The sequence below is a fragment of the Coregonus clupeaformis genome, chromosome 25 (genome assembly GCF_020615455.1).
Source record: "Coregonus clupeaformis isolate EN_2021a chromosome 25, ASM2061545v1, whole genome shotgun sequence".
In the NCBI taxonomy this organism is placed as follows: Eukaryota; Metazoa; Chordata; class Actinopteri; order Salmoniformes; family Salmonidae; genus Coregonus; species Coregonus clupeaformis.
In genome coordinates, this window is record NC_059216.1 from 1,671,222 (window position 1) to 1,698,826 (window position 27,605).

Here is a 27,605-nt window from a genome sequence, read left to right on the forward strand (position 1 = left end):
CTTTCAAAGCACTTCATGGCTACAGACGTCAGTGCTACGGGTCGGTAGTCATTTAGGCAGGTTATCTTAGAGTCCTTGGGCACGGGGACTATGGTGGTCTGTTTGAAACATGTTGGTATTACAGACTCAGTCAGGGACATGTTGAAAATGTCAGTGAAGACACTTGCCAGTTGGTCAGCACATGCTCGGAATACACGTCCTGGTAATCCGTCTGGCCCTGCGGCCTTGTGAATGTTGACCTGCTTAAAAGTCTTACTCACATCGGCTACGGAGAGCGTGATCACATAGTCATCCGGAACAGCTGGTGCTCTCATGCATGCTTCAGTGTTGCTTGCCTCGAAGCGAGCATAGAAGTGGTTTAGCTCGTCTGGAAGTCTTGTGTCACTGGGCAGCTCGCGGCTGTGCTTCCCTTTGTAGTCTGTAATAGTTTTCAAGCCCTGCCACATCCGACGAGCGTCAGAGCCGGTGTAGTACGATTCAATCTTAGTCCTGTATTGACTCTTTGCCTGTTTGATGGTTCGTCGGAGGGCATAGCGGGATTTCTTATAAGCGTCCGGGTTAGAGTCCCGCTCCTTGAAAGCGGCAGCTCTACCCTTTTGCTCAGTGCGGATGTTGCCTGTAATCCATGGCTTCTGGTTGGGGTATGTACGTACAGTCACTGTGGGGACGACATCATCGATGCACTTATTGATGAAGCCAGTGACTGATGTGGTGTACTCCTCAATGCTATCTGAAGAATCCCGGAACATGTTCCAGTCTGTGCTAGCAAAACAGTCCTGTAGCTTAGCATCTGCGTCATCTGACCACTTTTTTATTAACCGAGTCACTGGTGCTTCCTGCTTTAGTTTTTGCTTATAAGCAGGAATCAGGAGGATAGAGTTATGGTCAGATTTGCCAAATGGAGGGCGAGGGAGAGCTTTGTATGCGTCTCTGTGTGTGGAGTAAAGGTGGTCTAGAGTTTTTTTCCCTCTGGTTGCACATTTCACATGCTGGTAGAAATTAGGTAGAACTGATTTAAGTTTCCCTGCATGAAAGTCCCCGGCTACTAGGAGCGCTGCCTCTGGATGAGCGTTTTCCTGTTTGCTTATGGCCTTATACAGCTCATTCAGTGCAATCTTAATGCCAGCATTGGTTTGTGGTGGTAAATAGACAGCTATGAAAAATATAGATGAAAACTCTCTTGGTAAATAGTGTGGTCTACAGCTTATCATAAGATACTCTACCTCAGGCGAGCAAAACCTCGAGACATCCTTAGTATTTGATTTTGTGCACCAGCTGTTGTTTACAAATATACACAGACCGCCACCCCTTGTCTTACCGGAGTCAGCCGTTCCATCCTGCCGATGTAGCGTATAGCCCGCTAGTTGTATGTTGTCCATGTCGTCGTTCAGCCACGACTCGGTGAAACATAAGATATTACCGTTTTTAATGTCCCGTTGGTAGGATAACCGTAATCTTAAGTCATCCAATTTATTCTCAAATGATTGAAGATTGGCTAATAGGATTGATGGGAGCGGCAGTTTACTCGCTCGCCGTCGGATCCTTACAAGGCATCTCCGTCTCTTCCTCATGCGAATGACAGGGATTTGGGCCTTGTCGGGTGTCTGTAGGATATCCTTCGCGGCCGCCTCGTTGAAGAAAAAATCTTCGTCCAATACGAGGTGAGTAATCGCTGTCCTGATATCCAGAAGCTCTTTTTGGTTATAAGAGACGATGGCAGAAACATTATGTACAAAATAAATTACAAATAACGTGGAAAAACACACATAATAGTACAATTGGTTAGAGGGCTGTAAAACGGCAGCCTTCTTCTCCGCCGCCATTATTAGCGTTAGCATTAGCAAAACACCGTCCACCCATTCAGGTTGCAAGCATTAGTATTAACAACACGATAGCATTAGCAACACATCATCCACTAAACACACTAACACAGGTACTCCAGTATCCCTGCACGTTGTAAAAATGGAACTGGAACTGACCCTGGATGTGTATATGTAGCTTCTTACTTTCTCGTGTTCTTCTTATTTTTATTTCTCGTGTGTTTTTGTTCTACTTCATATTATTTTTTGCCAGTACATTGATATTGATTACTGCATTGTTGGGTTTGGACATTAAAACTTGACACTTCTGTAGCTCGTATTAGCATTAGCTACACACAATACATTAACATAGGCAGCTAGCATTAGCAACATACCACCCACTAACCCAGGTATTAGCCTCAGCAGCACAACATCCACTAGCTGGCAGCAGGCCGTATGAATATCGCTCATTAGCGATATACACCTGCTTCTCATTACTCAGGCTTACTTACTTAATGATGCTGACTTGATTATCTCCTTAGGGAAATGTTATTTGGCATCATGTATGCACAGAGAGATGTGGGATTTCATTACTGTTCTGTCTTTTATACGTTTTCTAAACCATGTTTTCTAAATACAATGTGCCAATGAGATCACAGCGCCACTTGACAATGATGGACCCGTTTCAGCGTCGCTATGGAAACTCCTTCACCACGGCATTACTGCTTCCCGCCCTGATTAGTGACGTGCTCTGGGTGGCCAGCATCCTCGCTGCCCTGGGTCAGTAACCCCCGACCTCTGACCCTCAAACTAATGGTTGGTTATTGATGAACTCTGCGTCCAAGCAAAGGATTAGAAATGTTTGTGTGTGCGTGCGTCTGTGTGTGTGTGTGTGTGTGTGTGTGTGTGTGTGTGTGTGCGTGCGTCTGTGTGTGTGTGTGTGTGTGTGTTGCAGGAGGGATAATGAGTGTGATTCTGGGCCTGTCCTCCTCCTAATCCATTGCTCTGTCTGCAGCAGTAACCATCACCTACACAGTGCTGGGAGGGCTCTACACAGACTTCATCCAACTATTCTTCATCTTCATCAGTCTGGTGAGCGACACAGAGAGGTTTTCCACTTCTCAGTCAAAACACAGAGTAGACGATATCAGAGATGTTCACAAGTCTTCGAGGTAGAGTCCAAGTCAAGTCTCAAGTCTTTTAGGGCCAAGTCTAAGTCAAGTCTCAAGTCTTTTAGGGCCAAGTCTAAGTCGAGTCTCAAGTCTTTTAGGGCCAAGTCTAAGTCAAGTCACAAGTCCCTTTTGGCAATGGCTTTCTGCTTGCTGTGGGTCAGGTCTATAAACCTTGTAAATGATTTGAAGAGACTCCCTTCATTAGTCCATACTTGTATGAAAGAAAGCACATCAGGCACAATTTAAATCAAAATAAATGTCCTTTTAAAATGTAGACAGTTTACATGAATGAAAGTAACTGTACCGGATATGGAAAAAAAGCTAACATGACATTTTAAAGTGCGTGGTATTTTGTGGCAGACATTGTCTATATTTCACTTCATTCTGTCACACAAACAGAACATCTGTAGGGGAGGGAAGATAAATGACAAGTATAAATGTAAACTAAAATGACTGTCAACTGTTCAATAACGGCACTACTAAAGTGATCTATATCCCTAAAATATACTTACTGACCTGGACACTTAACAACAAGAACACCATTTCCTGTAACAAGTAGCAAATTACGTCCTGTGCCCTAAGACGGAGAACATTTCTGTTGCAGACCGGTTACATTTCAGAAAGATCAAGTTTGTCAGCGTTCTTGCGCTGACCCTGGCACGATGAGGGCGCATGATGAGGCCTCCATGACTAAACACTCTCTCCACTGGGGGCACTGGTGGCAGGCACAGCCAACACTGTCATTGCTACCTGCTTGAGCCTTGGAAAGTCTTTCGCATGGATTCTCCAAAATCTTGAATGTAGCGAATAATCTCTGCTCTGACAGATGACTTTATGTCTCCTTTCTTCTTGCTGATCTTGTTGCCGTAGACAACAGTCTGGAGGTTTTGGCAGGTGGTTGTTCTTCTTCTCCACTACTGCTCTCCGTAACGGTGACTTTCCGTGTCTCAGCGAAAACAAGGTCTGAAATAAATACATAAAATGATGTATATAAATCAAGAATATAACAGGATACATTATACATGAAAACAAATCATTATTATTTGAATGCAAGTGGCATAGAAAATGTTGCATGTTGCAATGCATTGTACCTACCAATCAGACTCTCCTTCAATTCAGCTTTATCTTCATGTGGTATGAGGACATCATGATCAAGCCAGAACAGGCAGAAAGATGGGTCCTGCAGTGCAGCCATTATGTATACAGTGGGGAAAAAAAGTATTTAGTCAGCCACCAATTGTGCAAGTTCTCCCACTTAAAAAGATGAGAGAGGCCTGTAATTTTCATCATAGGTACACGTCAACTATGACAGATAAAATGAGAAGAAAAAAATCCAGAAAATCACATTGTAGGATTTTTTATGAATTTATTTGCAAATTATGGTGGAAAATAAGTATTTGGTCAATAACAAAAGTTTCTCAATACTTTGTTATATACCCTTTGTTGGCAATGACACAGGTCAAACGTTTTCTGTAAGTCTTCACAAGGTTTTCACACGCTGTTGCTGGTATTTTGGCCCATTCCTCCATGTAGATCTCCTCTAGAGCAGTGATGTTTTGGGGCTGTCGCTGGGCAACACGGACTTTCAACTCCCTCCAAAGATTTCAAATCAAATCAAATCAAATCAAATTTTATTGGTCACATGCGCCGAATACAACAAGTGCAGACATTACAGTGAAATGCTTACTTACAGCCCTTAACCAACAGTGCGTTTATTTTAAACAAAAAAAGTAAGAATAAAACAACAACAAAAAAAAGTGTTGAGAAAAACAAAGAGCAGAAGTAAAATAAAGTGACAGTAGGGAGGCTATATATACAGGGGGGTAACGGTGCAGAGTCAATGTGCGGGGGCACCGGCTAGTTGAGGTAGTTGAGGTAATACATGTGGGTAGAGTTAAAGTGACTATGCATAAATACTTAACAGAGTAGCAGCAGCGTAAAAAGGATGGGGTGGGGGGGCAGTGCAAATAGTCCGGGTAGCCATGATTAGCTGTTCAGGAGTCTTATGGCTTGTGGGTAGAAGCTGTTGAGAAGTCTTTTGGACCTAGACTTGGCACTCCGGTACCGCTTGCCGTGCGGTAGCAGAGAGAACAGTCTATGACTAGGGTGGCTGGAGTCTTTGACAATTTTGAGGGCCTTCCTCTGACACCGCCTGGTATAGAGGTCTTGGATGGCAGGGAGCTTTGCCCCAGTGATGTACTGGGCCGTACGCACTACCCTCTGTAGTGCCTTGCGGTCAGAGGCCAAGCAGTTGCCATACCAGGCGGTGATGCAACCAGTCAGGATGCTCTCGATGGTGCAGCTGTAGAATTTTTTGAGGATCTGAGGACCCATGCCAAATCTTTTTAGTCTCCTGAGGGGGAATAGGCTTTGTCGTGCCCTCTTCACGACTGTCTTGGTGTGCTTGGACCATGATAGTTCGTTGGTGATGTGGACACCAAGGAACTTGAAGCTCTCAACCTGTTCCACTACAGCCCCGTCGATGAGAATGGGGGCGTGCTCAGTCCTCTTTTTTTCCTGTAGTCCACAATCATCTCCTTTGTCTTGGTCACGTTGAGGGAGAGGTTGTTGTCCTGGCACCACACGGCCAGATCTCTGACCTCCTCCCTATAGGCTGTCTCATCGTTGTCGGTGATCAGGCCTACCACTGTTGTGTCGTCGGCAAACTTAATGATGGTGTTGGAGTCGTGCCTGGCCATGCAGTCATGGGTGAACAGAGAGTACAGGAGGGGGACTGAGCACGCACCCCTGAGGGGCCCCCGTGTTGAGGATCAGTGTGGCAGATGTGTTGTTACCTACCCTTACCACCTGGGGGCGGCCCGTCAGGAAGTCCAGGATCCAGTTGCAGAGGGAGGTGTTTAGTCCCAGGATCCTTAGCTTAGTGATGAGCTTAGAGGGCACTATGGTGTTGAATGCTGAGCTGTAGTCAATGAATAGCATTCTCACGTAGGTGTTCCTCTTGTCCAGGTGGGAAAGGGCAGTGTGGAGTGCGATAGAGATTGCATCATCTGTGGATCTGTTGGGGCGGTATGCAAATTGGAGTGGGTCTAGGGTTTCTGGGATTATGCTGTTGATGTGAGCCATGACCAGTCTTTCAAAGCACTTCATGGCTACAGACGTCAGTGCCACGGGTCGGTAGTCATTTAGGCAGGTTATCTTAGAGTTCTTGGGCACGGGGACTATGGTGGTCTGCTTGAAACATGTTGGTATTACAGACTCGGTCAGGGACATGTTGAAAATGTCAGTGAAGACACTTGCCAGTTGGTCAGCACATGCTCGGAGTACACGCCCTGGTAATCCGTCTGGCCCAGCGGCCTTGTGAATGTTGACTTGCTTAAAAGTCTTACTCACATCGGCTACGGAGAGCGTGATCACATAGTCGTCCGGAACAGCTGGTGCTCTCATGCATGCTTCAGTGTTGCTTGCCTCGAAGCGAGCATAGAAGTGGTTTAGCTCGTCTGGTAGGCTTGTGTCACTGGGCAGCTCGCGGCTGTGCTTCCCTTTGTAGTCTGTAATAGTTTTCAAGCCCTGCCACATCCGACGAGCGTCAGAGCCAGTGTAGTATGATTCAATCTTAGACCTGTATTGACTCTTTGCCTGTTTGATGGTTCGGTCGGAGGTCATAAGCGGGATTTCTTATAAGCTTCCGGGTTAGAGTCCCGTTCCTTGAAAGCGGCAGCTCTACCCTTTAGCTCAGTGCGGATGTTGCCTGTAATCCATGGCTTCTGGTTGGGGTATGTACGTACGGTCACTGTGGGGACGACATCATCGATGCACTTATTGATGAAGCCAGTGACTGATGTGGTGTACTCCTCAATGCTGTCTGAAGAATCCCCGAACATGTTCCAGTCTGTGCTAGCAAAACAGTCCTGTAGCTTGGCATCTGCGTCATCTGACCACTTTTTTATTAACCGAATCACTGGTGCTTCCTGCTTCAGTTTTTGCTTATAAGCAGGAATCAGGAGGATAGAGTTATGGTCAGATTTGCCAAATGGAGGGCGAGGGAGAGCTTTGTATGCGTCTCTGTGTGTGGAGTAAAGGTGGTCTAGAGTTTTTTTCCCTCTGGTTGCACATTTGACATGCTGGTAGAAATTAGGTAGAACGGATTTAAGTTTCCCTGCATTAAAGTCCCCGGCCACTAGGAGCGCTGCATCTGGATGAGCGTTTTCCTGTTGATTAATGGCCTTGTACAACTCATTCAGTGCAATCTTAATGCCAGCATTGGTTTGTGGTGGTAAATAGACAGCTATGAAAAATATAGCTGAAAACTCTCTTGGTAAATAGTGTGGTCTTTACTATGGGGTTGAGATCTGGAGACTGGCTAGGCCACTCCAGGACCTTGAAATGCTTCTTACGAAGCCACTCCTTCGTTGCCCGGGCGGTGTGTTTGGGATCATTGTCATGCTGAAAGACCCAGCCACGTTTCATCTTCAATGCCCTTGCTGATGGAAGGAGGTTTTCACTCAAAATCTCACGATACATGGCCCCATTCATTATTTCCTTTACACGGATCAGTCGTCCTGGTCCCTTTGCAGAAAAACAGCCCCAAAGCATGATGTTTCTACCCCCATGCTTCACAGTAGGTATGGTGTTCTTTGGATGCAACTCGAGTTGAGTTTTTACCAAAAAGTTATATTTTGGTTTCATCTGACCATATGACATTCTCCCAATCCTCTTCTGGATCATCCATATGCACTCTAGCAAACTTCAGACGGGCCTGGACATGTTCTGGCTTAAGCAGGGGGACTCGTCTGGCATTGCAGGATTTGAGTCCCTGGCGGCGTAGTGTGTTACTGATGGTAGGCTTTGTTACTTTGGTCCCAGCTCTCTGCAGGTCATTCACTAGGCCCCCCCGTGTGGTTCTGGGATTTTTGCTCACCGTTCTTGTGATCATTTTGACCCCACAGGGTGAGATCTTGCATGGAGCCCCAGATCGAGGGAGATTATCAGTGGTCTTGTATGTCTTCTATTTCCTAATAATTGCTCCCACTGTTTATTTCTTCAAACCAAGCTGCTTACCTATTGCAGATTCAGTCTTCCCAGCCTGGTGCAGGTCTACAATTTTGTTTCTGGTGTCCTTTGACAGCTCTTTGGTCTTGGCCATAGTGGAGTTTGGAGTGTGACTGTTTGAGGTTGTGGACAGGTGTCTTTTATACTGATAACAAGTTCAAACAGGTGCCATTAATACAGGTAACGAGTGGAGGACAGAGGAGCCTCTTAAAGAAGAAGTTACAGGTCTGTGAGAGCCAGAAATCTTGCTTGTTTGTAGGTGACCAAATACTTATTTTCCACCATAATTTGCAAATAAATTCATTCAAAGTCCTACAATATGATTTTCTGGATTTATTTTTCTCAATTTGTCTGTCATAGTTGACGTGTACCTATGATGAAAATTACAGGCCTCTCTCATCTTTTTAAGTGGGAGAACTTGCAGGTGGCTGACTAAATACTTTTTTTCCCCACTGTACATTGTCACCAAATGGACGTTTTGTTGCCTGTTCATCCGAGTGCTCCATTCTGACATTCGCACACACCCCGTGGAATCGGCGTTTGAGGGACTGCTGCAGTGCTTTTACTAGACTGACTAGGTGACGACTTGCTCAGTATACTTTGCAGATGATAGTTGAGTGACAGTACACAAGGAAGGGCAGCACTGAGAGTCACCACTTTCTCCCCCCTGAGTAAGGTCGGTGGCCTGGACAAAATGTCAAAATGTCCACTAGCTCCAATAGCTGGCTCCATTCCCTTGGCGATAAGCAGAGCTCCTTGTGTCCTTGGGACTCAAGTAGAGTATTGAGGCTTTGTTGATTCCGATTGGTGACTGATTTAACAAGATGGAGGATGGAATTCCTTCTGGTAGACACAGCAGCAGGGATACTACGATTGGCTCCGAACTCAGCTTCAAATGCTTCTTTCAGACCACAGGTAGTATGTAGTAAGCTGCAAAGTTTAGTGACCTTAGCCTTCACACTGTTTATGATTGTTGTTTCCTTTAGTCCATCTCTAATCACCAGTTGTAATGAATGGGCAAAGCACTGTAAGCGCTGTTGCCTGCAGTTGGTTTGGATAGCTTCAACATCAGCATTGTACTCTTCACCAAATTCTTCCCATAGGCTGGGGTTATCCACATCATCATCATCATCATCATGATCATTGCTTGCTTTGGGGAAACAAACTGTGAAGGCCTTTTTCATATTTGCAGCGTTATCACATATGATATAATCTAATTTATGTTTTATGCCAAAATTATCACATATTACTTCAAATGTATCACTGATTCTTTCCCCAGTGTGTGACCCTGTGAATCTATCACAGCTCAACAGAACTGACTCCAGTCTGGGAGTTTTTTCTCTTCCATGGCCATGTAATGGGCCGTTACTCCCATGAAGCCCCTCGTGGTCCTGTCAGTCCATACATCTACAGCGACAGACACTGATTCTGTCTTCTCTAGGGCACTTTTGATTGTAGCCTCTTTGTTCAGTGTTAAGTCATGCAGGCGCCTGGTCAACGTGGGCCTACTTACTGGTCTATATTTGTCATCTACCGCTGACATGAAATGCCTAAAGTGAGGGTTGTCCACTAAGGACATAGGCAGGTTGCAGGAAATGATCAGGTCTTGCAGTATAGCCTCTGTTATGGCCTTCTGCCTGGGGTGGCCCTGGCTGTACACATGGACACCTGTGGTGGTCAAGAATGAGTCAATTCTGCTCTGTCCTTCTGTCCCTGCGCTGGCCACCTTTGCTTTGCAGAATTCAGTGAACCTGCAGATGAACAACATGATGGATAGTTGTTGCTGACTTGAGATGGAAGTACAAGGACACAAACAAATATATATGGTCTATGGGATTTTTCAGCAGAAATGTCCAAGAAGTTGCATGCTTTGAACTCTCGTTTTATACTAAATTACTTCCTAGGACCAGGCTACAACAGAAAGTATATTCAATCCCATAGTGATATGCATATCGCTGAGATGTAATTTAATAAACTCTGCTAACAAGTAGGCCTAGCTATCTGACAACTCACCTCTTAACCTTTCGAGAAATATTCTACAGTAATACATTTCCAGTTAGCTAAAAGATGACACACAAGAAAGCTAGCTATATCAAGCTAGCATCTGCTAAACAGGCTATTATTAGTCTCACCACATTGTAACGTTGTTAGCTAGCTAGCCTAACTGACCTTTCGCAGTGAGTTTTCAAATGTCGGATGAAGGTAGATGTAGTTGCGCCAGCATCTTTAATGTTAATTCCACAAGTTTTGCAAACAGCATCTCGTTTTGTTTTTTTTGCCACTGGCATTATACTGCAGGGGTCTTGTAACCAAATGTAATAACGAAAGCCTCACCACCTGATGACGTTGTTGCTGATTACAATTGTTTAGCCGTAGTACTACAGTGACGTACAAATGACGCAGACGTTCTAGAACGCTTTTCAGCCCTCTGTATTAAACTACTATCTCTGTGTTACAATGCCGCCTGTTCCATGTTATCTGACAGAATGCACAACAAAAACCTATCCCAGTACTGACTTGCATTGTTCACGAGTCTCTCACCTAGAGTCCAAGTCAAGTCTCAAGTCAATTGATCACGAGTCTAAGTCAAGTCGCAAGTCATTTTCTTTGCGACTTAAGTGCGACTCGAGTCCGAGTCTCAGACTCGAGTTTCCATCTCTGGACGATATGTATGAATTACATCAGTTCTGGGTTATATTAGGTAGATTTAGCAGTATAACGTAAAGTCCGGTGTAAAGTGAAGTATGAATAGTGTGGTTTGGTTTTTCAGTGGCTCTGCGTTCGCTTTCTGGTTCTCAACCCAGCATCCTTGGAGGTCACACTCCACAGCCTTTTTCAACCAATCACAGCAGGCGCCCTGGATGGGCGAACTGAAGTTGGAGGATGCTGGGAAATGGATAGATGAGCTGTCACGTTTGTGTGTGTGTGTGTGTATGTGTGTATGAGCATGTGTGTGTGTGTGTGTGTGTGTGTGTGTGCATCAGATTGCTTGCTGATTCAATGTGGAGGGAAAAAACATCAGATGGGGACTTTAGGTAGTTTTGGGTTAAGTAGCTAGGGTAAGTGTAAGGTTTGTTTTGGTAGATGTTGGTTGTTAGGATTAAGCTGAATTTCTGAAAATGTTTAGTTCTCATCTTTCACGCCACGATATACTGTATTCTGGATCCTCCACTAGGGGGTGCTCATGAGTAACAGTGGGGTCCCTAAAGATTGCCTCAAATATGCACATGAGCAAAATTAATTATTTCATGATATATTATGTATGTTCAAAAAAAATTATTTTTTTTTGAACATGAGCTAAAACATTTACAACCAGTCCTAGACTATGTCTTTAAAATGTCAGTAGCAGAACTATAGACAACACAGGGGGGTTGGTGGCACCTTAATTCGAGAGAATGGGCTCGTGCTAATGGCTGGAGCGGAATTATATCTAATACATCAAACACGTGGTTTCCATGGTTTCCATGTGTTTGATGCCATTCCATTCGCTCCGTTCCGGCCATTATTATGAGCCGTCCTCCCCTCAGCAGCCTCCTGTGGTAGACAACAAAGTCTCCAAAGTCTTTGATCCCAACAAACCTTTATGTTTTGACCCCATACAAGGGTGGGGAAGGAATAATAGTGTAGTGTGTGTATGCGTGTGTGTGCGTGTGTGTGTGTGTGTGTGTGTGTGTGTGTTCAGGTCTGTCCACAGGAGTGTAGGCAGAAGGTCAGGGACAGACAGAGAGAGGAAGGTTCCCACCTAGCTGATGATTCTAACCCATCTGTCAGCACACTCTCACATAGGAAATGACCAAACCCAGAACACACAGACACACACAAATCAGAAAATCCTTTAAATTAATTATTTTGTTTGACCTTAGTCCTTCTGTTTGGTGGGCTGGTTAGTGTGTGTTTTTTTAAAAAGAGAGAGCGATTGTGTGATTGCGAATGTAGTCGGGAGAGCGCGAGATTGAGTAAATATGTGTAAGAGAGGGAATGTGATATGCATTGGGGGAGGTGCAGCTCAGACCACAAGTTTCCATAAAGCTCTTTTTCATCAGAACAGGATTTAATATTTAAGCCCCCCCCATCTTAAAGGTAGACTCAGCTATATGACGTAGATGCAGAAAGTAAACATTAAACAGTGTAGTGGGTCAAAGAGTGTTGAAGAGCGAAGCTCAACAACTTCTCTGTTTTGGTGCCCTGGCTACCCCACTGTGCGCGTGCAGATACTTTGTGTGACTGTGAGAGCGAAGACTTGCATCTCGCTCATCTCAATATCTGCTGTGCTGCTCGTGGCCACGTCATTTAGCATAGTCTACCTTTAAAGCTGAGGCTTGTCTGATGTCTTTACAGACCCAGATTCATACATACATACAGTTTATATGGTACTCTATAGTACTCTATAGTACTCTATAGTATTCCTATAGTACTCTATAGTACCCCTACAGTGAGGGGGAAAAAGTATTTGATCCCCTGCTGATTTTGTACGTTTGCCCACTGACAAAGACATGATCAGTCTATAATTTTAATGGTAGGTGTATTTGAACAGTGAGAGACAGAATAACAACAAAATAATCCAGAAATACGCATGTCAAAAATGTTATAAATTCATTTGCATTTTAATGAGGGAAATAAGTATTTGACTCCCTCTCAATCAGAAAGATTTCTGGCTCCCAGGTGTCTTTTATACAGGTAACGAGCTGAGATTAGGAGCACACTCTTAAAGGGAGTGCTCCTAATCTCAGTTTGTTACCTGTATAAAAGACACCTGTCCACAGAAGCAATCAATCAATCAGATTCCAAACTCTCCACCATGGCCAAGACCAAAGAGCTCTCGAAGGATTTCAGGGACAAGATTGTAGACCTACACAAGGCTGGAATGGGCTACAAGTACTTGGTGTGCAAACCTAGTGGCCAACTACAAGAAATGTCTGACCTCTGATTGCCAACAAGGGTTTTGCCACCAAGTACTAAGTCATGTTTTGCAGAGGGGTCAAATACTTATTTTCCTCATTAAAATGCAAATCAATTTATAACATTTTTGACATGCGTTTTTCTGGATTTTGTTGTTGTTATTCTGTCGCTCACTGTTCAAATAAACCTACCATTCAAATTATAGACTGATCATGTCTTTGTCAGTGGGCAAACGTACAAAATCAGCAGGGGATCAAATACTTTTTTCCCTCACTGTATCTTAAGCACACCAGTCGTTACTGCTGTCGTTACTAAAGATCTGACACTTTTGGTACAGATGTGACCTTGGGTGGACCTCAGTCACCTGTGCTGATAGGACAATTTATTTCTGAATGCAAGCCACAATCATTCGGTTACCTCATAGGGTTAATGTGCACCATCGCATATCAAGAATGATGTAACCAGTTTCATATCAACAGGCTGAACAAATATGAGCATTGATATTGGACAGAAAACAACAATTTTAATATCAATTCTATTTATTAATCCATTTACTAACAGGTAACAATGGACAAAAATAAACAAAAAATGAATAAAGAAGGAAACTGGGCAACAAGACACAAGTTGGGTCTACATCTGTTATGTCATCTCTGAAGAAGACTTGGCCCATGTGATGCTGGGTGTTGCTAGGGGCAACCATCGCACTGGCTCACCGTCACACCGGCATGGCCTCTCCCGACCAATCCCATCGATCCTTCCCCTGACAGCCCCTCCTCTTCCTGTGACGTCAGAGATGGAGTACACGCCCACAGACCCATCCTGGAAGCCCACATACACACACAGCTCCTCACTCACAGCCAGAGCTGTGGGGGTCTTACATAGACACAACCTCCCCAGTCTCCCCCCGTCAGCCAGCCGTACCACTGCCAGCATTGGCTTAGTGTGCAGGTCACAGGCACAGCCATTACCCTGGGCAGGGGGGTGGCAGATGTAGACAGCGTAGCGTCCAGAGTCGTCCAAGCAAACTTTGAGGACTGGACCCTGGGCCTTGACCCTACACAGCCTGGCATGGGGCAGGTCCAGCAGGGTGATGATGTCATCATCAGTGGACAGCACAGCAAAGCTCCCATCAGAGGACATGTGGAAGACCTGTGGCTGGCACAGGAACATCTGGGGGAGCAGAAACTGTCGGCATACCGTCTCCTCTGTCACCCTCCAAGTGTACACAGACCCAGAGGCAGCCATCACGATCACAAAGTCAGGGTGTTCCGGCAGGGTCCGGAAGGCCACGACCGTAGAACGTTCATAGCGTTCTGAGCACGAGAAGCGCTTACTGACGGTGCCAGACCACAGGCTGACGGCGAGCAGGTCGCCATGATGACGGCCTAACAGGAAGGTGCTCTCAGGTGAGACCTGGGCGTCAGCCAGGTACAGGTGAATGTTACAGACCACGCCCCCACTGGCCAGCTTCCACACCCTGGACAGGCCGAGCTGCGACACACACACCCCGATGTGACCGTTAGAAGTGATCAGAACCTCTGTAGCTCTGCTCCCATGGATACGGTGGAGGTTCTGTCCCGTGTCGCTCCGCCACACGTAAACATCCTCCCCTGAGAGGCTCACAAGATGGCTGCCGTCTGGAGAGAGACACAGCTTCTCCACGGGGCCGTCGTGCAGGAAGTGAGCCTCCGGACTTCCTGTCTGTAAGCTCCACCTCCACAACACCTCTGAGCCGTCAATCACATAGAACCGCTCTCCCATTGGCTCCAGCACCACCTCCCTCACGCCTGCCCCCGTTCTAGGGACCATAGCCGCAGCACATATTACCTCTGAGTCCCACTTAGTGAGGTGGCCATTTTGTGTGACCACTGAGAGGACACACTCCATCTTGAGCAGTGAGAGGGGTTGGGAGGGACTGCCAGTGTCTAAGGAGAGGACACACTGACCAGTGGTCATCCTCCACACCAGCACAGAGGGACAGGCCTCTAGCGAAGCCAGGATGAGGTGTCCGTCCTGGGCTAACAACGCCTGAGAGAAGGCCTTCCCCTGTGGAGCTCTGAAGTGGTCACATTGCTCCCAGTCACACGTGTCCCAGAGAACAATCTCCTGGGTTTTACACACCAGCAGAATACTACTCTCTTCTGATAGGTCTGTATTGATTAACTCAAAATGGCTGCTGCCACTACAACACTCCTTTAGGAGTTTGGGAGCTGTTTTGGTCGCTACGCCCCATAACAATATGTTCCCTCTGCTGTCGACACACGCCATCTCCCCCTCATCCTCACTGAGAATCACAGAGATGACGGATGACTCTGCTGGACTGGAGCAGGTAGCAGTGAGAGTGCCTGTAGAAGTGTCAAATATAGACACTGCGCCTTTCTCCTGGCCACAGTACACAAACCGACCACTAGAGGGAAAAGACACACTCCTCACAGTGTTCTGGCACTGCAAACGGGTGAGGAGTTTGCTGGTGGAAACTTTAGAGACACTCACGTAGCTCAGACCTTTCCACCACACACACATCCTGTCATCACACACGAGGAACCCTTCAACTATGGTCCTGGCGTGTTGGTCTGTTGGTTTTGGCTCCCGTCTTTCTAGACTCAGTATGTCCTGGAAAAACGTTGTCCCGTTCACATCCCACAGGAGCTGTCTGTTGCACTGAGTCGAGAGGAGGATGAAACTCCCACTACTCCGGACACTTACGTACCTCAGCGGAGGTTCACAGCTCAATTTCAGTTCCTCGGCCTCCCTACCCCTCCACACCCAAGCAGAGCCATCACTCTGTATCACAACCACAGTCCCAGACACTGTCCCCGCTGCATCGGTAACAGGACACTGTCTGGCCTCTGGAAGTAAACACTGTGTGGAGGGTACAGTAGAGGGGGCAGGACTGAGCACCACTCCTAACCCACGGCCCCTCTTCCTGATCCCCTGTGTCACCTCCTCAGCATAGCCCTCCAGCTCAGGACAGAGCCCCAGGAAAGGAAGCAGCCTGACCTTCATCACCATGGACAGCTCCATAGGGGAGCGCCAGAGGAGGCAGGTTGAGTCCCTCAGTATGCCCGCCAGAAGAGCTCTCTCCCTGGGGAAGATGAGCTGGGATGCCCCCTCCCCTTCCCCATCTTCCAGCAGGGTTACCAGATCCCCCAGGAGCCCCGCCCTCAGCATGGCCTGATGGAACTCCAGTGACATCATCAGCCCTCGCCCTAGCTCCTCCCACCTGCCACTCTCCTTCAGGTGATAGGGCAGTTCCAGAAGCTTGTGCAGGTTGACTCGCACATGCTCAGAAGAGGGGGAGGAAGAGGATGAGGAGGGTTCAGAGTTAAACACATAGGGTTGACCAGGAGGCTGCCTGTCGATGTATATTTTCATTCGGGCAGTGTCAGGGACAGCCCCAGGCTGGTTGAGTCCTGTGTTCTGGCTGATGACTAGTGGTTTGGCTCTACCATAGGCCCAGCGACCATTAAAATAGTCGGCCATCGCTGTGTGCATCTCCTCCCTCATCTCACAGGAGCTCAGGTACCTCTTACACACCACCAACCCAAAATGTCTACTGACCCAGAACAGGACATGAGACTCCGCAACACTCCTCTTCACCAGAAACCCCTTCAGATCCAACAACAGCCTCTCCACTTCCACCTCAGGTACCCTAGCCCTGGGGGGAGGGGGCTCACTGGCCGAGACGTAACCAGCCAGCACCTCGTCATCACTGGACAGGAGGTCAGAGAGCTCAGCCTCTGTGAGTCCGGTCCTGGAGAGGGTCAGGTAGCTCAGGGCTCGGGACACCAGAGCCAACCCATGTTTCTCCTCTAGGTGACCCAGAAACACTGTGATGCTGGAGTGGACACCCACAGGAAGGGTCCCATCAGTCACCTCTGATGCTGAGAGGGAGAGCGCGAGAGAGGACAGAGAGAAAGAGAAATTAGCTCCAGATACAGTTAAAGTCGGAAGTTTACATACACTTAGGTTGGAGTCAACCACTCCACAAATTTCTTGTTAACAAACTATAGTTTTGGCAAGTCGGTTAGGACATCTACTTTGTGCATGACACAAGTAATTTTTCCAACAATTGTTTACAGACAGATTATTTCACTAATAATTCACTGTATCACAATTCCAGTGGGTCAGAAGTTTACATACACTAAGTTGACGGGGCCTTTAAACGGCTTGGACAATTCCAGACAATGATGTCATGGCTTTAGAAGCTTCTGATAGGCTAATTGACATCATTTGAGTCAATTGGAGGTGTACCTGTGGATGTATTTCAAGGCCTACCTTCAAACTCAGTGCCTCTTTGCTGGGAAAATCAAAAGAAATCAGTCAAGACCTCAGAAATAAAATTGTAGACCTCCACAAGTCTGGTTCATCCTTGGGAGCAATTTCCAAACGCCTGAAGATACCACGTTCATCTGCACAAACAATAGTATGCAAGTATAAACACCTCAGGAAGGAGACGCGTTCTGTCTCCTAGAAATGAACGTACTTTGGTGCGAAAAGTGCAAATCAATCCCAGAACAACAGCAAAGGACCTTGTGAAGATGCTGGAGGAAACAGGTACAAAAGTATCTATATCCACAGTAAAACGAGTCCTATATCGACATAACCTGAAAGGCCGCTCAGCAAGGAACAAGCCACTGCTCCAAAACCGCCATAAAAAAGCCAGACTACGGTTTGCAACTGCACATGGGGACAAAGATCGTACTTTTTGGAGAAATGTCCTCTGGTCTGATGAAACAAAAATAGAACTGTTTGGCCATAATGACCATCGTTATGTTTGGAGGAAAAAGGGTGACGCTTGCAAGCCGAAGAACACCATACCAACCGTGAAGCACGGGGGTGGCAGCATTATGCTGTGGGGGTGCTTTGCTGCAGGAGGGACTGGTGCACTTCACAAAATAGATGGCATCATGAGGAAGGAAAATTATGTGGATATATTGAAGCAACATCTCAAGACATCAGTCAGGAGGTTAAAGCTTGGTCGCAAATGGGTCTTCCAAATGGACAATGACCCCAAGCATACTTCCAAAGTTGTGGCAAAATGGCTTAAGGACAAGAAAGTCAAGGTATTGGAGTGGCCATCACAAAGCCCTGACCTCAATCCTATAGAAAATGTGTGGGCAGAACTGAAAAAGTGTTTGCGAGCAAGGAGGCCTACAAACCTGACTCCGTTACACCAGCTCTGTCAGGAGGAATGGGCCAAAATTCACACAACTTATTGTGGGAAGCTTGTGGAAGGCTACCTGAAACGTTTGACCCAAGTTAAACAATTTAAAGGCAATGCTACCAAATACTAATTGAGTGTATGTAAACTTCTGACCCACTGGGAATGTGATGAAAGAAATAAAAGCTGAAATAAATAATTCTCTCTACTATTATTCTGACATTTCACATTCTTAAAATAAAGTGGTGATCCTAACTGACCTAAGACAGGGAATTTTTACTAGGATTAAATATCAGGAATTGTGAAAAACTAAGTTTTAATGTATTTGGCTCAGGTGTATGTAAACTTCCGACTTCAACTGTATATAGAGATAGATGTGTGTATACTGTGTTTTTGATGTGTACCTGAGGTCCACAGCGAGGCGTGTCTGTGCAGGAGGCGAGCGTAGAGGGTCAGAGGGCAGGAGATCACGGCCAAGTTCACGACCCCCTGCTGTCCCGATGTCACTGTCCTTCCTGACTCCTCCAGGAGGGCCGTCAACATCCTCACACACCCACTCCCCTCCACCGGCCCCAGCCCCACACTCACACAGCACCCTGAGACACCAAACACTGCAGCGGAGGATTGTGGGTAATGGAGTTCAAGGGTGTGGAGGGTATTGGTTCGGGTGGGGGAGATGGAGAGAATGAGTTTGACGTTGGGAGGGAGGGGGGAAGGGAGACACTGGATGGTTTGGGGTCCGGAGACGGTCAAACCTTGGTCTAGGCCGTCGAGGATGAGGACCAGGGGTTGTTTAGGGGAGGGGGAGACGGAGAGGAGGGAGGAAAGGTTATGTCTGAGCTGGGGGAGGGTAGGGTCAGGGTCTCTGGTACTGGGGTTATGGTTGTATCTGTGAGCTATCTGGTGGCACAGGCTGGAGAGAAGGTGTCTAGGTGAGAGGTTGACTGACAGGTTGGTGAACTGGATAATCACCACTGGATCCCTGTCGCTCAGCCACGACCTCACCTGCAGAAGAGAGGAGAGAGAAACAGGCTGTTATATGGCGCCGCCAATCAGTGCAGTCCCAGTCATTTGGGATTGAACCCTGCAGATCTCTTCTAAAGCAAGATATTATTAGATATTATAATGTATGTTGTCTGGATATTCAGTCAGTAATGTAGCTAGTAATGTGTTATAGAAGTAAGCTATAGGTAGTTTCTACTTCAAATCACTTCTATGAGATACTGTATGGCCCATGTCCTGAGTTACTGCTCCATCTACCTGTTGTGCACAATGTGCCAGCAGCACAGTTTTCCCTGTGCACGGCCCTCCGACGACCACTAGTGGGTGTTGTGTTTCCTTCTGCTCCAGGTAAGACCTGACTTCCTCTTCCTCTGGCCGATTGTTGTCATAGAGACGGGAATAGAGAGAACACAGCTCCTCCTGCTCAGCCTGCTCTCTGGTCAACGCATCAGAACGAGGTGACAATACTGACTTGCCCATTCCCATGGCGACAGAGCTGTCAATCAGAGCCAGGAGGTCGGAGTAAAGCTGCTGGCAGAGACCCTCCGCATAGCTCCTCCTCCTGGCGGGGGTGTAACCATGACGAGGGTCACATTCCGAAGTTGCGGTGTACACCAGGAGCTGACAGGAAGTCACCATGCTGGGCAGGAAGTGGTCACAGAGCTGGGTCAGGAGGCTGTCATCGGACAGAGCCTGTGGTAGATGGGGGATGACGTTACTCCTTACCTAATACCACTGATAAAGGGTCAGATATTTGTCATCCCCAGGTTGAGGTTGGGGGGAAGGTAATCTGATTCTAGATCAGTTATAAAGCGAAGCATCTACCTTGAGTGGTGGATAGGGGTGTAGGAGCTGCTCTTTAGGGGATTGGTCTGCCCCCTCACTCTGGCCCCGCCCATTGGAGATCTTGTTGACATAGACCAGGCAGCGTTTGATGATGTCATGTCTAGGACGGTTCTCCAGAGCGAATCGCAGGTCTGTGTCGAGAGCTGGAGAGATAGAGTTTTCAAATGTACACCTTAATAAAGAGGATATTACATAGTGATCTGTTGGACAACTTAAAATAACTTCAATGGCTGGAGAGACGTGTGAAGAATGTACAATTCCTATAGATATGCTGAAATCCCACTACAGTGATGGAGCTATTTGAAATGTCAGAGAGGTGAATATAAGTGCAGTTCGTCTTTCTTTCAGTGGATGTTGTTCAACTCCGACCACTTCCTTTACTTTACACCTACAGAGAGAGATGGGGGTGAAGTCACCTGTTCTCTCTTGAACACAGCACCTCAATGAAGGGAACATTGAGTCATTTCACACCTTCACATCTTTCTTCAGACGGATGTGCAAATCAAGATTATAGAAAGATACTGGGGTATCTGTTACTATGGGGACAGAGACATAGCAACAGTGTTTTAGGTTGCTTATGGGGGCTGAGTGTGGGTTCATGTGGCTCATATGTTTAGAACTGAACAAAAACCACAACCTTGAAAATTGTCTGGCCTAGCTGGACACAGGTGGTACATTATGTAGTTTCCATTCAGTCACTTCTCATTGGTCGAGGCTGAAGAGGAAGTCACATGGTAATCTCTACCTAGAAGGGCTATAGAGACACATTACTATTACACACTCTGAAAACAGAGAGGTCATGGCTGTGGACAAGCATACTGGACTTTACATTTTTACATTTACATTTTAGTCATGTAGCAGACGCTCTTATCCATAGTGCATACATTTTTTTTTTTTTTTTCATACTGGCCCCCCGTGGGAATCGAACCCATAACCCTGGCGTTGCAAACGCCATGCTCTACCAACTGAGCTACATCCCTTCTTCTGGTGTAGCTACGGATGATCAGCACTGCTCTTCTCCTGACTGGTAGGCTACTGTGTGTTGAAAACTCAGAGAGAGCTGAGAGACTGAAGGTGGGGTCTAACTGCTCTCAGCTTGTCAGAGCTGAGGATGCTGGGATCTATATCTGTGAGCAATACATTGAGGATGAAGCCAAGAACATCGGTGAGGTTACACAGGTGTATCTGTCTGGCGTCTCCATTTCCTCATCCACATCAGTGACAGATCTAAAACCTCATGAGGCGTTGACCTTGAGGTGCTCTCTGTGCTCTATTGATGGTCCTAGAAACGGTTACTCATAATTTGCTCTTAGGAGTGTTAGTTTAAGATGGGTAAATGAGAGTGGTACAGAGCTGCAGGGAGAATCCAGATACCAGCTCACACAGGTGTCTGTCTGTGACATCCCTCTGACAGTGACACTCCAAGAAGAGGACAACAACAGGAAGTAGAGATGCCAGCTGACTGACAAAGGAACAGTGAAGACCTCCATTGACTTCTGATCCCCATTCACTTTCACAGGCCACAGTCCTCCATCTGTCAGTCCCTCTACCACTCCCCCAGCTACCTGTAACACTGTTCACACCCACATCAGTCATATAGTGCTCTGTGTAGCTCTGCCTTTTATGGTGATTATAGTAACAGTTTACACCAGGAGATGGAAGCAGCAACAAGCAGAGGTTTCCTCCAGCATAGAGATGCAGGTCCTGGACTGACCACCCAGTGCACCTCACTCTGCATTCTGACTTACAGATGACATACTGTATGTGAGCCCATTATTTTAATGATCTATAAAACAACTGTTTTGATTTTGACTTTGTGCCCACTTCCGTTTTTTTCCCATGTTGTGGAAAGTTTAAAGACTTGGAAAAAATAGCTGCTAGAAATTGTCTATATTTACTGATAACAATAAAGATGGATGGTAACACTTTCTATGAAGCACGAACCTCCACGTGGATGAGCCAACAAAAAAAGAAGAAAAAAAGAGTGCATTTTCTCCCACTGCATCTCTGTACATCCCCGGATAAGCCAGTCACACTTAATATGCAACGTAGGCTATGGGATGTTAGCTAACTAAGTGCACAGATGCTCCAATCTAGCTAACCACTGTAGCTAGTATTGACATTATAATCGCAGAGTTTCGAAACCCAGAGCCGCAACATCGCAAGACTTCCGGGAACGCTTGCGAAACAGACCAGGCTTTGGGGTTTGAGAAGTCAATGAGAGAAGTGAAGAATTCTTCCTTAATTGTTAATTTCCACTAAATCTAAAGGCACAACCTAGATTCGAGCCAATGTCTTAAGTAGTTGAACATGTTATTACTCCAACCTCGTGAAAGTGACAAACTGACACGTTTTCATTTTCGTCAAAAACTACTTTATATCGAAGGAGTGCCTTTGAGTTGATAGCCTGCACATGCGTAGTTCGGCGCGATACGTCCGTTAGACCCGATGACTTGTTTCTATGCATGAGTTTTGCTAGCCAATGTCGCCATGACATCCCTTACAAATGTGATCTGGGATTTCTATTGGAGAAGCAGTTTTAGCCTATATTGAAATTGTACTGTCTTTGTTGTAATGAAATCACAATGGATTAGCTCGTTTTCATGAAGCTGCCAAATTAGTGCAATGTCCTTAGCTAGCTAGCTAGCTATGTTATGATAGCTAGCGTATATGCTAACGTTAGCTAGCTAGCTAAACATTTGGCAATGGGCTGGCACTGGCAGCATGGGATTATGGAGAGGTGAATTAAATTGTTTATTCATCATATTGCTAGGTAGATATCTAACTGTGGCCATCTGGCTAGTATCAACAAGGGCTTTCTACAAAATAGCAACTTTAGCGCAGATAGCTTGGAATATGACCATAAGCAATACGCACAGATATGTATTGCCAAACAACACTACTGCCACCTTCTGGGTTGTAGTATTTTAACAAGGCTGAGAGGCTGACGACTTCCAAGGTCTTTTCTGTGTGAACACAAAAGAGATTGACTGCCAACACTATTCAGAGGTGCCAAGTACTGTCGGCAGGCAAACGTTGAACAATTTTACCGGTGTGTCTGAGCTTTTAGGAACAGCCCTTAGGAGGGATTTATCACACGATAATCCTAGGGTTCGAGGGCCTCATTGCTTTTATAAAACGTTTGGCAACATATTTATAAAAAAATATAAAAACATTTTTTTTAATTAAAAACATTATTTTAAAGTGTTGGGATTTTTTTTCTAATAATTGGATTTGTATGTGATGAATAGCTTAGAAGGAATGCATTAATGATGAGCATAGGTTTGTACTATACTGATATAAATTGTTTCACATAACAGGCTGTGATTCATGTGTGGAACGTTAGGGACAGATAAGAACTTATGTCTCACAATACCCGAACACTCTCTCTTTGTGATCTGTGAACCGTCCAAGGACGTGTACTGCAAAAGTGCTGACTTTCTGGATAAATTGCAAAACAGCTAGACACCTGGCAGCAGGGATGCGCCAAGGGCCTGGGACTAGCCCGTGCGCCAACGGATTGGCTGAGTAAGTCTAAACCACGCTCAGTCTCTACTCTGATTGGCCAGCAGAGAGGAGGGAACTCTCTCTCTGTCAGAGTATTTGAGGAAGAACCTGTAACAATGGATTAGTTCTCTGTCTGCCCTGCGTGGTATTTCAGTGAGCCCGTATACGAACCATCATACTTATCATACATACATTTTGCATATAATAAATTTAGCTTGAATTGAATATCTCTTGATTATGTTTTCTCTTATTCCAATACCAGATTTGAATTACTCAATTTCTAACAAAATAGTACATTAGTTTCTAGCCAAGCGGGCTGGTTATTAGTTATATTCTCATGTTTTGACCCAGTCATTCATTCTAATCATTCTATTCATTCGATAAATAAATCATTAGCATGTAGCTAGCTAGCAGAGATTCAATGATGATGAGAGACAAGAACTTCAATAAATAATGATTTAATAATTATCCAATAGGCCTACATAGGCAACAATCATTATGGTTGGCAAAATCCAAGCACCCATTGCGCATGTTTGGGATGCTCTGTATCGACGTGTACGGCAGCGTGTTCCAGTTCTCGCCAATATCCAGCAACACACAGCCATTGAAGAGGAGTGGGACAACATTCCACATGCCACAATCAACAGCCTGATCAACTCTATGCGAAGGAGATGTGTCGTGCTGCATGAGGCAAATGGTGGTCACACCAGATACTGACTGGTTTTCTGAGCCACGCCCCTACCTTTATTTTTAAGGTATCTGTGACCAACAGATGCATATCTGTATTCCCAGTCATGTGAAATCCATAGATTAGGGCGTAATGAATTTATTTCAATTAACTGATTTCCTTATATGAACTGTAACTCAGTAAAATCTTTGAAATTGTTGCGTTTATATTTTAGTTCAGTGTAGTTAAAGAATAAATATAAACTAGAAAACAGTATTTTGCTATTTAAGCCTCGCTTTGAAACATTCTCTTATGCATTTCAGTGTGCAGATCGTTCTTTTTCACGATCATTTCACTCACTCATCTCGCTCACCTGACCTGTAGTAGCCAAGGGCTCTCTCTGTTGTTAGGAGACCCTCCTGAACACACTGACTCACAGCAGCCTGCAAAACCTTCCTCATCTCCTCCTCCTCCTCTTCTTCGACACCTGTTTCTCCTGTCTTCTCATCTGTCTGAGAAAAAGATCATCATGATCTGTGCTGCACTGTGTGTGTGTGTGTGTGTCTACCTGGTGATTTGTCCTCACCTGTGTGTCGGGGTGCGGATGTGTGTGAAGGTGTTTGTGTCGCTGCAGACAGAAGGATGGGGGTACTGTATTCTCGTCTCTCAGGTATTCCTTCTCTAGAGCGTGGGTACTGATGCCCGCTCGCTGGCACACCTGGAGCAGCATGTGGAACTCTGCCACCTCCACCTGGGCAGGTAAACACGCAGCACCATACTGTTCCCCCACCAGAGCCTGCAGCGCCACCCACAGGACACACAGAGAAGTACAGGAGTTACTACATTTGTGTAGGGTTGATTAGGGACAAGGGTTATACTAAATTTACTAAGTAGGGTGTAGGGGTTGATTTGGGACACAGATATAGTGACTTACCACTAGGTAGGGTCCATCAGAGCTTTCTCTACACGCCTGCAGTAGCTTTTGTCTAGTCTGCTGGTCTGGCCCTGTTCTGGGATCACTTGCCTCATAAGGGTCTATCACCTACACACACACACACACACACACACACACACACACAGAACATCATATTGAATCAGACCTTTATAGCTTCCCTAGATCATAGCAAAAGCTGGGCCTAGTATTGTCACCTGAGAGTCAGCTTCAGTGTGTGGGTCTACTTAACTACAATATTCTGGAGAGAGATTATTTATTGTCAAACATATAGTATGAAATGTATTATGGTTCACACAGCTGTAAAAATACATTTACAAAACCTCTAGTCCATCTGAATATCGGTTCTCTTCATCAAGCTCATAACTCCTGCTGCTCAATAGAGATAATTTCACAAACATATAATATTGCCTGAAGGTAAACTCACACTCAACACACACACAGTCACTCAGCACCTGTTCATACTCAACAATAACAAACCCCTCCCCTCCTCTCTCTTCATGGCACCATTGTGAGAACATCCTCTATCCCAGTAGAATGTATTGAGTTTAACTGCTCCTAAAGGCAGGCTTCTGTAGAGGCTTTGATCTCACTCTCCGTGTCTCTCCACCATGAGGGGCACTGAATAGTTCACCAACTGATACAGGACAAGCTAAATAAGACCTTCCTACAGTATGATACAGGACAAGCTAAATAAGACCTTCCTACAGTATGATACAGGACAAGCTAAATAAGACCTTCCTACAGTATGATACAGGACAAGCTAAATAAGACCTTCCTACAGTATGATACAGGACAAGCTAAATAAGACCTTCCTACAGTATGATACAGGACAAGCTAAATAAGACCTTCCTACAGTATGATACAGGACAAGCTAAATAAGACCTTCCTACAGTATTATATCCATTCCAACATCAAAACAGAGGTGATCTCTCACCTTGAAGTCCAGTCCGTGTGTGTGTCTGCAGTGCTCCCTCAGCCTGGGAAACACACTTTCCCTCAGAGCCCTGCGCTCCACAACGCAGTCTAGAACACACACACTGGTTATACTTCCATTCCTTCTCCAATCAGTTACACACAGCACACACAGTCAGGCCTGCTGTACCTTCTGGATTAGAGCACAGGTAAACCTTGACACAGGACTTGCATGAGGCTGTTCGGGAGTTATCCATGAGTCTGTCAGAGGCAACAATAAGATATCAACTGAAAATAGCATCCACACGGGACAAAAAAAATAATATATGGAAACTATTTAGTAGGACCAAAGTAACGAACCAGCACAGGGTGGTGAGTCCTGCCTAAACGATTCTCCCTCCCCCCCTCGCCCCGACTCTCCTCCCCCTCGCTGTTCCCTTCAGGAAACTGCCTTCTGATGCTGTTCTGGATAATGAACACACCCTCTCTGAGTCACACGCACACCAGACAGATATTGTACCACAAGTCTTATAAGTCTACTGTGAAGAATAAAAAGGGTAACACAAGTATTTTTCCCTCCGTTTTATTATTTAACATTTGTACACAATAAATACAAACTTTTTTTTTTTTTTTTTTTTTACAGCCAATAATATGCAGAAATAATTTGCATCTGTTCTCAATGTTGTCACTATGGCAACAGTCAGAAGAGAGAAGGCCTGTTGTTCAACTACACTGATTTAGCAGCTCGGAAACATCTCCAAATCAAATCAAAACAAAATAAAATAGATTTATAAAAAAAATGCTAAAATAAACTAAAACTACAGGGACACAGGACTGTTTCGTAGAGGAAGATTACAGAGTTATATTTGACCAGAGAGATTAACCATAACAACAGACATATTGTAATAAAAGTGTTGGCTTGATCTGAGGTTGAGAACAGCTTTCTAACAAGATGGAGGACGTTGATGTTAACCATAAACTTCAAAACAAGTTTGATAAATGTTCTAAAGATCTCAGAGAGATCAAGGAGGGCATGGTTTAGAGCAGACCAAACTAGCCAAGCAAAGATAGGATCGTATCCTTCCTCCCCTCGCATTATAATCACTCTCAAAACTCATACACCACCTAAAACTAACAAATCCACATTCTCTCCACGTTCATTCAATATTCCTTATATTGTTTCATAATTCAATTCAAATCTTTATTTTTATTTTATAACACCATTCTAAAGTAGCACCTCACCCTCCAATACCAAATGGTTCCCTGGCTTCCGTAGAACACGATGCTGGGTCAGAGGTTAGGGGTCAGAGGATAGGGGTCAGAGGTTAGGGGTCAGAGGATAGGGGTCAGAGGATAGGGGTCAGAGGTTAGGGGTCAGAGGATAGGGGTCAGAGGTTAGGGGTCAGAGGATAGGGGTCAGAGGTTAGGGAGGTGCAGCAAGAATGAGACAGCAACACTGAAAAACATCAGAAAATCAAACAAGAGAATAAACCCAATCAAAGGGAATAAAGTGCTATGATGTCTCCCTAGGTTGGGTTTAGGAAGGCTTGCTTGAAGGGGCTGGTAATGGATATTGACCTACGGTAAGGTACATCCTCACAGGGTGTATAGTTGTATCTTCTATACAATAGTTTCATTTACGGTAGTATGCCCTATCAGTGTGGCAGGTTGG

The 27,605-nt window shown here is 45.5% G+C and overlaps 1 protein-coding gene across 1 annotated transcript; it reads right to left on the bottom strand.

The window, feature by feature from the left end:
- Window positions 1–13,519: 13,519 nt before the first annotated feature.
- LOC121568140 (NACHT and WD repeat domain-containing protein 2) lies at window positions 13,520–26,286 on the bottom strand. The gene is made up of 8 exons (XM_041878722.1): window positions 25,956–26,286; window positions 25,001–25,108; window positions 24,653–24,862; window positions 24,440–24,578; window positions 19,872–20,035; window positions 19,305–19,739; window positions 18,449–19,049; window positions 13,520–16,764 (listed from the first exon to the last, which is right to left on the bottom strand). Exons 3-8 carry the CDS (start codon window positions 24,794–24,796, stop codon window positions 13,520–13,522), a joined length of 4,728 nt encoding a protein of 1,575 aa, XP_041734656.1. The 5' UTR covers window positions 24,797–24,862; window positions 25,001–25,108; window positions 25,956–26,286.
- Window positions 26,287–27,605: the final 1,319 nt, after the last annotated feature.